This window comes from Cyanistes caeruleus, unplaced genomic scaffold, assembly GCF_971803275.1.
Source record: "Cyanistes caeruleus unplaced genomic scaffold, bCyaCae1.hap1.1 HAP1_SCAFFOLD_91, whole genome shotgun sequence".
NCBI lineage: Eukaryota > Metazoa > Chordata > Aves > Passeriformes > Paridae > Cyanistes > Cyanistes caeruleus.
Window position 1 is genome coordinate 638,119 of NW_028255895.1, and position 11,451 is coordinate 649,569.

General features: G+C 56.9%; 1 protein-coding gene across 1 annotated transcript; it reads right to left on the reverse strand.

Annotated features, from left to right (window-relative positions):
- Positions 1 to 973: 973 nt before the first annotated feature.
- LOC147646566 (maestro heat-like repeat-containing protein family member 7) lies at positions 974 to 6,953 on the reverse strand. The gene is made up of 16 exons (XM_086873261.1): positions 6,314 to 6,953; positions 6,059 to 6,214; positions 5,725 to 5,789; positions 5,466 to 5,615; positions 5,128 to 5,276; positions 4,676 to 4,823; positions 4,239 to 4,426; positions 4,012 to 4,149; positions 3,619 to 3,733; positions 3,309 to 3,446; positions 2,919 to 3,095; positions 2,627 to 2,782; positions 2,367 to 2,468; positions 2,041 to 2,143; positions 1,704 to 1,760; positions 974 to 1,413 (listed from the first exon to the last, which is right to left on the reverse strand). Exons 1-16 carry the CDS (start codon positions 6,435 to 6,437, stop codon positions 1,214 to 1,216), a joined length of 2,166 nt encoding a protein of 721 aa, XP_086729387.1. The 5' UTR covers positions 6,438 to 6,953; the 3' UTR covers positions 974 to 1,213.
- Positions 6,954 to 11,451: the final 4,498 nt, after the last annotated feature.

The following is an 11,451-nucleotide window of genomic DNA, read 5'->3' on the forward strand; positions in this document are numbered from 1 at the left end:
CCCCCTGTTTGGCACCCGGCTGCTGCGGACACCGCAGTGCGCAGGTGCCGACGTTGGGGCTGCTGCTGTTCCTGGGCACACTCTGCTGCTGTTTCTGTGGGCTCCAGAGCTGCTTGGGCAGCAGCCACTGGGCAGCCCTGCTGGAGGAGACATCGCCACCCTCCCCATGGTGGCAGCAGCTCTGTGGGCCCCGAGCTCTGCGTCAGGGGGGCCTCGGTCACAGCAGCGTGGCCTGGGCAGCCGTGAGGGCCCGGGCTGGCCGCCAGCCCTGCCTCTGCCCACTGCCCCTTCCTGGAGGCACCCAGTGGCCGTGGCCTGGCAGCACCCCCTGCCCTCCATGTCCCCAGCCAGCCCAGCCTGGGCACCTCGGGCTGTCCCCACCCTCCCGCTGGAGTGGTGTCCCAGCCTCCAGGCCTTCTGCTGCAGGCCTGGGAGACATTTTGGGGAAGCACCGGAGCAGCCGGGTGTCAGGGAAGAGGCGGCTGCCCGGGGGCTGCTTATGGCCTCTGACACCCAATTCCTCAGGGCTTTCCACCACCCCGGCTCCTCCAGGGCCTTCTGTCCCCTTGGAACCTCCTGCCACCCACTCCCTCACACATCCCCCTCGTGCCTTCCCACTGCCTTGTCCCGTCTGGGCCTCTGCAGCCCCTCATCCCTTCACGGCCTCCCAGCACCCCGTGCCCTCAGGGGCTCCCCCAGCCTGGCCCGGCAGCAGCGCCGCAGCCCCACAGGAGCTCCAGCAGCTCCTCAGCCATCACGGCAGCAACACACGGGCAGCAGGACACAGATGGCGCTTCCTGCCTGCCACAGGGCTTGTGGCTTCAGCACAACCACCAAAGGCCAAGGGGCTTCTGGCCATTTCCCCTGCGCCACTGCATGCCCCGGCAGGTTGCTGAACACAAGAACCCTTTTCCCTCTCTTCCCCTATGCCCCACACACCCTGGGCAGCAAAAGAAAGGTCTTGGGACTCTTGTGGTTTATAACATATCCTATATTATTTACATACTAGATGGAAACGAAACGAAGAAAAGAACAATCTCTATGAAACAAAAAATAACAGAGGGCCCATGTGGCCCCAGAAGATAGAGCCTCTCAGCCCTAACATATCCTATATTATTTACATATTAAAAAGAAAAAAACAGAAGAAAACAATTCTTATGAAATTAAAAATCCTGGCATGCCCAGGTGGCCCCAGCAAACAGAACATCCTAAATCAGCGCTGAGCACATCTCCAGCAGCGCAGCCAGCCCAAGCCCGACAGACGAGGCCGTGTCCTCCATGCCCTGAGGATTTGGTCTTGCATCCTCTGCAGGATGGAATATCGGGCACTCTGGATGGCCCGGAGGACATACAGCGTTTCAAGTGCCAGATCTGACACGGCACCGCTTCTGTCCTCCGTCAGGCGTTCGAGGGCTGCAAGAGAGACGAACAGAGCCACGGTCAAACCCCAGAGCTGTGGGGGCCCAGCGAGAGCCCCCTGCCAGGGCCATGCCAGCCGGCTCTTGCCTTGGCCAGGAGGGAGCAGGGAGCAAGGGGGTCAGCCCGAAGCTGCTGGCCACAAATGCCCCACGTGGCCCTGAAATCTCACTGTGCTCTGCTCACGCCGCCCCTCATCGGCACAGGGAGCAGAGCCCTCCACAGCCTGGCCAGGGCTTGCAGCTGCCCCCAACAGCCAACACTGTCAGCCCGCTGCCCTGGCTCACCTCTGCACAACACCTGGAGCTCTGCGTGCTGCCCCCTCAGCTGCTCCCCGGCCATCCCTGAGAACACAGAGCCTGTCAGGGTCCCAGCAGCACAGCTCCCTGCCAGCGGCGCTGCCAGCCCTGTGGCCACACGGCCTCCTGCCCCGGCAGGGCTCAGCCCGGGCCCTTGCCGCACCCTGACTCAGTCCAAGGGCACGGCTGCCAGAGGCCGGCAGCAGCAGCCCCGAGGGCAGCCGGGGCTCCAGGGCGCCGGGCCCGGGTTCCGCTGCCGGGGCAGCAGCCGGGGCTGGGGCCGAGCTGCGGCGGGGCGGGGAGGGAGCCCGGGCTCGGGACTCACCGATGACCCTGATGGCCGCCGCTCGCAGGGTCTCCTGTGGGTTCTTCAGGTACTGCAGGGCCCGGCGCAGGTGCTCGGCCAAGGGGATCCTGTGGTCGGCCAGCTGGAGAGAGCGGCAGGAGGGAAGGGTTGGCGCGGGCTCTGCCCCTCGGCCGGGCGCTGCTGCCTGCGGCCAGTCCCGGCCTCCCGTGCCCGGCCAGCCCTGAGAAGCCGTGCGGCCCCCGGGTGCAGCAGTGGGCAGCGGCACAGCTGCCAGCCCCACACACTAAGCACCGGGGCCAGGGGGCTTCTCTAGCCTTTGGCTGGCACTTTATGGCCGTCCTTACCACGAGCCTGGCAAACTTCCACATTTTCTCCTTCCTGACAGATTTTTCCAGGTCTGGCCTCTTCAGGAAGTCAGCCGCGCGAAGGAGCGTTGTCCGAGAGGCCTGGGGAGCAGCAGAGAGCCGCAAATGGCCCCACAAGGCAGGGCACAGGAGTGTCCCAGTGCCAAGGGCTGGAGGAGGCTGCAGCCTGCAAGCCTGCGTCAGGGCAGGAGGCAGCTGAGCCCCCTGCCAAGGCGCAGCAGCAGCCCAGGAGTCCTCACCTCTGCCACATGCCGATTCTCATCTTGGCAGTGGAAAAAGAGTGGGAGCAGGCTCTGGTACACTCGTTCCTTCAGGGGCTTTCTTCCTTCTTCTTCTGCCGAAGACATCACTCTTCGAAGGAGAGACATGGAGAGCAGCTGCACCTGGCTATCGGGCTGTATGTAAGGAAGGAAGGAAAAATGACCTCATCATTGGCTTCTTGTGGCCCACATTGGCGCAGGCCTGCAAATGCACAGGGCACAAAGTGTCCGGGCAGCAGGCAGTGGCCGTGGCTGGGGCACAGAGCCTTACATTGTCCAGGAGTTTCAGGAGCGGCTCAGCCAGCTGCAGGGCCCTGCGCCAGGATATTGGGGTGTCTTCATCCAGGAAAATATGGCTCAGGAGAGCAATGCTCATCCTGGCCACGTCACTGTCCAAGTCCCACAGGAGGTGCACTAGTCTTCCTGTCAGGCTCTGAATTCTTTCGGCCTGTGCAGAACACAAGGGTGTGAAAGCCCGGGCAGCTGCCGCAGGGCCCAGAGGCCAAAGGGCTGTCTCAAAGCACTCGGGCAGCTGAAGCAGCAGGCAGGAGAGCTGGGAGGAGCTGCCTCAGCGCCCAAGGCAAAGGCCAGCCAAGGCCAAGTGACAGCATTGCCCAGCCTCATGCTGCCCACACGGCTTCAGCTGCTGCCCCCTTCTCACCATGGAGGGACGGTCCTTTAGCAGGAGGAGAGCCCTGAGAACCTGGTGATGCATCTCTCTGGAGTTGTACCACAGGTACTTATACAAGATCTCCATTAGGCTGTCACCACAGTCACTCAAGTCCAGGCAATCTAGGAGCTGAAAGGCACAGGGCAGTGAGAGGGGAGCCGGCCGGCAGGAGCCTGAAAGTGCGCAGGGCTGGGCCCAGGCAGCAGCACAGGGCGCGGGTGCCGTCCCAGGCAGCTGTGGCTATGCCAGGGGACAGGGCTGGCAGGGAGCTGAGCGAGGTAGTGCTGGCCATCAGGCTCACCTCCACAAGGAATGCCATGGCAGAGACATCCCAGTGTGGCAACGGTTTGCTGAGCACCTCAAGCAGGTAGCTTAAGATGCCTTTACACAAGTGGCCAGATGCATGGCGCATTACCCTGGAAGGCAGAAAATGGCAGAAAGAGTCTCAGCAAGGGTGCGAAAAACCTCTCCCAGGACTGACTGACACAGTTGTCCTATTGCCCCAGCACTCTGTGAGGGGATGTGGGCCCGTGAGATGTGGCTGCTCCTGGGCACCCTCCTCTCACAGCCTTTTGCAGTCTCCTTGGCCATCCCTCGGTGACGAGGCCCTCAGGCCCATGGCCATGGGGACTGTGGGGGGGCATCCCGGGCAGGGGCAAAAATGTCAGAGGCAGTGGGGAGAAGGGGGCCTCACCTGGCCAGCAGACCCACGGCATAGTGGTGGGTGTCAGCACAGAGCAGCGTGTCCCAGCCACGCTTGCGTTCCATTGCCACCACCACATGCTCCAAGTGGAGACTGCAGAGCAGGGCCTTCAGGGTCTGCACTGCAAACCTGTGTGCACAGCAAAGCCCAGGTGATGCTGGGAGCGCTGGCTCTGAGGCTGGGGAAGTGGCAGGGACAGGAGGAGTGGCATGGAGCACCTGTTGGGGCTGGTGGAGAGGCCGTGTTGCTCCTGGCATTCCTTCCAGAAGGTATGGACGTCCTCTTTCATATACAAAGTACTGAAGTATGTTTGGAAGAGGAGATGCACAAAGAGGCGGGGGAAATAGACTGTGAGGATCTGTGGGCAACAGGGCCCCTGGAGGATCTTCCACATCACCAGAGTTGCCTGCAGAGGACAAAGCAGCCCGAGACAGCGCTCAGTGCCGGGGCGTCCGTGTGGCAGGGCCTGAGCGTGGCAGGGAGAGGCCGGGGCAGACGCAGGGGGAGCAGCGGGCCTGGTGGCCCTGAAGCTGCCCCTAGGCCAGGTTTGTGGCCAGTGCCTGAAGCAGGGAGATGCAGTGGGGGAAGGAGGCAAAAGAGTTGCTGGAGAGGCGGCCGGCCTTGCGGTGAGCAAAGGCCAGCTCCCGAAACTCACAGTCAGGGAAAAGACAGCCGTCTTGTCCCCATCAGAGGTGCCCAGGTTTTTCTGCGGCCAGCTCCCCACCACATTGATGAGGAGCGGTGTCACTTCCTCTGAAATCCAGGGCGAGAGCAAGATGGTCGTCCACATGGCCATAGCAGCTCTGCGGGGTCAGACACAGCACCGTGGGCTGGGCAGCAGCGGGGAGCTGAGCTGGCCGCCAGCTCTGCCTGTGCCCACTGGCCCTGAGCGGCAGCAGCAGCCAGGCAGCCCAGCCCTGTGGGGACAGGCCCCTGAGGGGCAGGCTGGCAGCACGGCAGCGGGCTCGGGGGCCGACTTTGTAGCAGGGCTGGCAAAGGGAGCAGCCAGAGGGCCCTGGAAGTCTGTGTTGCTCACAGCCCTGGGCCGGGCTGTACAGGGTGATGGGCTGGGGAGCCCTGAGGCCTCAGGGCAGCTGGGCCCCATACCTGTCACACGTTGGGGCCACCCACAGGAGAGTGATGGCCACATCATCGGGCTCTGCCTCGGCCACTTGCATCAGGGCCCAGTCCATCCTGTGCTCAGCAGCCTCATTGGCCATGAGCCACTGGTGGATGTACCTCACCACGGCGGGCACCTGGAGAAGGCACAGGGAGACTTGGAATGCTAGCAGAGGGAGTCAGCAATGTGCCCAGCTTCTTCCCCAGACAAGTGCTTCTCTTCCAGCACGCTGCCATGGCCTCAAAAGCTCCAAGTGAGCAGCAAGTGTGGCTTGGGAAAGCCAAGCAATTGCTGGAGGATCAAAGGCTGGCCACAGGCTGCTTACTTGCTCTGGATTGAAAAGAGCCGTCTCTACAAGCAGATCCAGCTGGGCAGCGCTGCTCTGTTCTGCCAAGACCTCTGAGGATGTCTTGACCTCAGTGTCCATAGGTCTGGTGTCTTCCTTGCCAATTCTCTTGATGTATTGGTAAAGAAACTGTAGGAGAAGGGCAGGAAGGCAGGGAAGTTGCATGGAGTGCTCCAAGTGCGGTGCTGGGCTGAGCAGTGCCAGCAGGCCCAGCGCAGGTGGGGATGGCTGCAGGTACCTGCGCTGCTCTGCGGAAGCGGCCACGGGCGGTGTCCTGCTCTTGTGTGCCGTCCATGGCTGCATCTGGCAAAGAGCAGCCAGAGCTGAGGGGCTGCGGGAGAGGCCGGAGAGCACAGCCCAGCCCTGCGTTCCCCAGGCAGGGACAGTCCCGGGATGCCCCAGGGGATGCAGCACGGCCACTGCTGCGGGGGCAGCCCCAGCCCCTTTTTTGTGCTGTCCATGGGTGTGTGTCCACAGGACAGTGTGGGATGGGATGAGATGGGATGCAATGGGATGGGATGGGGCCAAGATGGCCGCAGGCACCAGCCCTGTGGCCCAGCTCTGCCACTCACCCTCCTCCAGCGGCTGCAACTGCTGCACCTCTTCGGTCTCTGGTGCTGGGGCAGCTCCAGGACCTTCTTCCTCGACCTCCTCTTCCTCCTTGTCCACCCAGGCCAGTTTGGGCACTCTTGGGGGTCGCTGCTCCAAATCTTCCAGACTCTCCAATCCTTTCCATAGGAACAGCACCAGGGGATGGCATGGCATGTAATGGGATGGGGCCAAGCTGGCAACAGGCACTAGCCCTAAGGCCGAGCTCTGCAACTCACCCTCCTGTGGTGCCTGGAACTCCTGCACCTCTTCAGACTCCTGTGCCAGGACAGCTCCAGAGCCTTCTTCTTCCTGCTCCTCAAGCCAGGCCAACTTGGGCACTCTTGGGGGTCGCTGCTCCATGGCAGTGACTGGATTTATGGCTGCTTGCAGGAGAGATGGCTCGGAAAAACTCAGAGTCAGCAAGTCCTGCAGTCGTGCCTGGAAGGCACCTGCAAGACTCAAGTCCTGGCAAGATTGCAAGACAGCGAGTCCTGCACTTGGGTCTTGAGGGCTCCTGCCAGAAGGACAGGAGGCTCCTCAACAGGGACTGTGGTCTGGTCTCAAGGGCAGAGACTGCAGGGATGGGCGACACGTCGGAAAAGCTCCGGGTCACCAAGTCCCACGGTCTGCCCTCAAGAGAACCTTAAGAAGGAAGGGTCAGCAAGGCCACAGGTCAGCAAGACCTGTGGTCTGGCCTCGAGGTCACCTGCAGTAATAGTGCTTCAGAAAAGCTCCAGGTCCGACACTAAGGAGTGCGCTGTGCGGGGGCTCCTCACAGCACCGCTCTGGCGCGTCCTGACCCGTCGCGTGCACCGAGCACTGTGGCGTGGCCCTGTCACCGCCAGCTCCTATGTCAGCACGTGTCACAAAGGGCCCTTTGACATCTGCTCCCGTTGCCACCATCCCACGGTAACCGTGCTGCAGCGTGTCACAAAGGGCCCTTGCACACCCTGCCCTGCGCCCTGGGGCCGCCCCCATCCCCCCCCCAAGTGGCCCAGCTTGGAAGGAATCCCTTGCCCAAAGTGTCTAAGACAGCCTGACGGGATCTTTAGGAACAGCTTGTTAGAAATGAAATGGAGGCAAATTTATCAATAAGAATTTTATTGAAAACTTTGTAAAATTTACTCATGGAAATGTCTCAGTGTTGAGAGACAGGTGTCTGCTAGGGAGGGCAGGAGCCTCCCTTGGAATGAAAAATGTAGACCCCCTCCCTCTAAATTATGATAATCTTGAAATCAAGGGGCTCTCAGGCAGAGATCTGGGGATAGGAATGACAGTTTTTTACTAATATTTATAACCAGGCAAACAAACAACAATAACTACAGCGTTAGCAAGAAAACAGAACCAGGGACCCCGTGACAGCTTTCTGGGCTGAGACGGGAAAGGATGGAGGAGAGGCTTTGTTTCACAAACCCCCTCGGGTTGGCAGTCAGTGCTGGTGCTCCTGCAGGGCTCTGAGGAACACTCAGCTGGAACAGCAGGGATGAGCTGAGATCCCGGGCCAGTGGCTGAGGTGGATCAGCAGCTCCACGGTGGTGGCTGGCACTGCCACACGTCCCGGCAGGACAGTGAGGGCGAGGCCACCAATGAAGAGGGAAGAAGGAGAAGAAGCAGCAGCTCCATCTGGGTGATGGCAAAATTCCCTTCTCCCCACCACAACAGCTCTGCACCCAAAGTGTTCTTCTCTGAAGCTGAAGAAGCCACCAAACTGTCCCCACCCTCCCCTCTTCCTGCCCCCTTCCCCGCCTGGGCCCAGCCAAACTCTTTATCTTTCCTCAAGCAGCCACCAAGTACCCGCAGTTAAGTTTTCCCTGCAAGTCATGAGTAAAAATTCCACAGGCAAGCCAGAACTAAATAGAAAATAAAGGACACGTAACCCCCAACACCTGTAAGTTGTATCTTGAGAGTCAGCCAGGATCTTTGTTTGCCAGAAACACCTCTGAAGTTTAATCAAGGCATTAGTCATCAAAATTATTTTGAAAATTTAAAGATCAAAGTAGCCAAAATACTCAATGTAACTAATTGCTGGGTATGTTCTCAGCTCAGGTTGGGAGGAATGGGGTTCCCTCGGAGGGCTCACCCTGTGGGGTGGCCAAAACTCTGTCAATGGGCTCTGACTCGTAACGGATCCAGTGCAGGGACACTGACAGAAAACTATGCTGTGGAACACAGGAATGCAATTGTCAGTTTTACAGGATTGACTGAGATTTCCCTTCAGGAGAAACCTTCAGTGTTCTAGTTGGAGGCCACAATGTGAAAGGATTTCTGTGCTTTACCATCACAAGCTTACTCATCCTTTTTCCTCACCCTCATTCACGTTAGGAACAATAATTCTGTTGTCCATGGAGCTGGCACCTTTTGAATTCCAGAATAATGTCCCCAAGGTCCTTTGCTGTTCAGCTTTACCTCGCTGTCTGTGGCTAACAAGGCTTGCTGGGGTCCTTTTCCCTTCGGCTGGAGAGGTGCCGGGTCCCAGTCCCTGAGGGACAGCCAGGCTCCTGGCTGGAATTGGTGTGGAAGTCCCTCAGGGTCACATCAGCCTTCACATGGAGCCCCATGGATCTGAGCATTTTCCAAAGGGGCCGTTGGGGCAAACAGGGAGATTTGGTCTGGCAGGGTCTGTAAAACAATATCCCATCCCATCGACTTGTTCTGGCAGAGAACACTTGGCTGCAGGGACATATTCCCATTGTTCCTGCCCAGGTCTCAGGATTCCAACAGTGTAGTCTTTGCCCAGAGCTGTTCCTTCAGCTGGCTTGGGAGGGCCATTTGGCCTCTGGACCCACACTCTGGCTCCTTTATTAAGACTGCTGGGTCCAAACTCTTTTTATCCACAAATGGAGGCAATTTGAAGTGGATATTCTTTCTTCACAATTATTTTTTCAATTGTGATATCAATATTTCTTCTACCTTGTCATGGGGTTGAACAATCAAATCTTGTTCACTATTGTTTAACAGACTTACTTCAATTTCTCCTTGATAATCTGCATCAATTTTTCCTCCAGTGACATGAACCCTTTGCAAGGCCAAGCTCCAGTGAGCAGTTATCAAACCAAAGTGTCCTGGAGGCATCTGAATTCTTATTCCTGTATTGTAAACTCTCATTTGCTTCTGATTTCTCCTAATGAATTCCAGTGCATGAAGGTCCAGCCCTGCAGCCTCTGGGGTGGCCCTGGCAGGGGCCATCACACCCAGAACAATTTCCCAGGCAGTCCAAGTCTCACTGCCCATGGCTGTGTTTGCAAATTGGGTGCAGCCGTGCACACCCAGGGGTTTCCATTTCCCAGTGGGCCCATTGTTAAGGGCATGGAGCTCATCTGGGAGATGGGTTCTCTACCGGGACAGGTTCCCATCTCCCCGTTTTATCAACTGCTCTTTTAACAATTGTTCAACCAATCCTCTAGCTTGTAGATCGTGTGGTACATGAAAAACGCAGCAGTCTTAATCACTGTGTTTTTCCCAGGAACAGACAAAGCATTCCACATCACAGCATCACCAAACCCTATAAAAATAGCCAGTTTTATCCCTTCCTCCTTTATTCCTTGTATACAGTTCACAATGTTTACCATTGACATTTGGGTCTTTGCTAGTCCTTTTTTGTAGGGTATTTTAGTGTTACAGTGAGCAGCCAAAGGTAACAAATTGGAATTGTCAGCATTATTTCACATTTTTGATTTTTAGTTATATATATAAATATATATTATTGTGTTGTTATTACTATTATTATTGTTATTGTTATTATTATTTTACTTGGACAAACAAACCTGAGCTAAAGACTAAAACCTTCTTCTGTCACTCCACGTGGGAGCATTCCGAAAACAGTTGTTCCTTCTCTTGGTGCTGTTAACAAAATCCATCCTCGTCTTCCCAAACCCATGAGTTCTTTTCATTTTCCCATATGCAATGTTTGGATGCATTTTAAGACATCCAGCGGTTCAGCCTCTTTTAACCGACTGCCCCACTGCTCGCACGGTGCTCCGACCTCAGCCCCACTCCAGAGCCAGCGAACTCTGGGGAGAGCTTCCCTTCTGGGAATTACAGATGGGACTGATTCCTTACATTTACATTTTAAAAGTGACATTTTGTTGTGATCTGGTTAGACTTTGCCAGTTTTGTTTCACCAGCAGGCAGAGTCAGCACCAAAGGCACAAACTCCACCTGAAGGAATCAGTGTCACTTACTGCAGCTCCAAGCAGCAAAGGATGACAAAAGGAGCAGCTCAGCAATGAATCCAATCATCAGTGCCAAAGATTGCCTGCAGGGATTAACAAAGATCCAGCACCAGTTCCCCTCAGACTTTGCCATCCCCAGATCCACCCATCAGCTGTGGAAGCTGTCACAGCCAAGGGCTGGAGAGTCACTCCAGACACTGGGAATTTCTGCAGGTGCCTCCAGCCACAGGTGAGGATCCAACCCCGCTGTGAGAGAGGGCCAACTTTGATAGTGCTGAATAAACAAACTGACAGCACTTCTGGTGTGGGAATATCTGGTTTCATCCTCCTCTTGGGTCCCTACCAAAGGCTGGCCAGGGCTCAAGGAGGAACCAAGGGAGTCAACCCTGACCATACACCCCAAACAAGGCCAGATGTCGGATTTCATGGCCTTGTCTGGCTTCTAAACACAGAAAGGTCAATCCATGTTTCATTGATGAGTGGATACATCTATCACAGCGTTCATGACCATGCATATTTCAGTAATGAGCAGATGGACAGGTAACCTTTGGCTGGAAGGTTCATTCAGAGATCACCTTTGGCTCAGGGCCTGTTGTTCAGGCCTCACTCAGGGCCTGTTGTGCAGACCTTGGCACTTCAGAAACGAGGGTTAGTGGGGGGCTTGACACTGCTGGGTGACTGGCTGGACTGGATGAACTCAGAGGTCTTTTCCAGCAGAATGGATTCTATAATACCCGGATTCTATCTGCTGCATTCAGCTAGGTCCATTACTTAGCAGCATTACTTTAGTCCAAAGGCCCCCTCTTGCTCAGCTCTTGTGGCCTGAGGCTTCAGCTCCTTCAGCTCCTGGTGCTGAGCTGCTCAAGCTGAAGGAGACCACTTGGAGAGAAGAATAAGTTCATTCAATTCCTTCTGGGACATGGAGAGGGGAAATGTGAAAACAGGAGCATTGTTTGGTGTGGCCTCCACTCTGCTCTTCACACTTTCAGTGCTTTGAACCAGCCAAGAGCTTTCTCCAGGATTCAATGAAGCAGCTGTTCCTGCTCCCAGCTCTGGCTCTTCCCAGTCTCTGACCTTGACTGGTTTTGTCCCTCTTGCTGTGCCCTCTGTTCCCCCAGGGGGCTGCCCCAGACTGAGGGATCAGATGCAGGCACTGCTGCTGCTCCCTCGGGACCAGCCCCAGTTTGGTTGTTGCTGTCAGT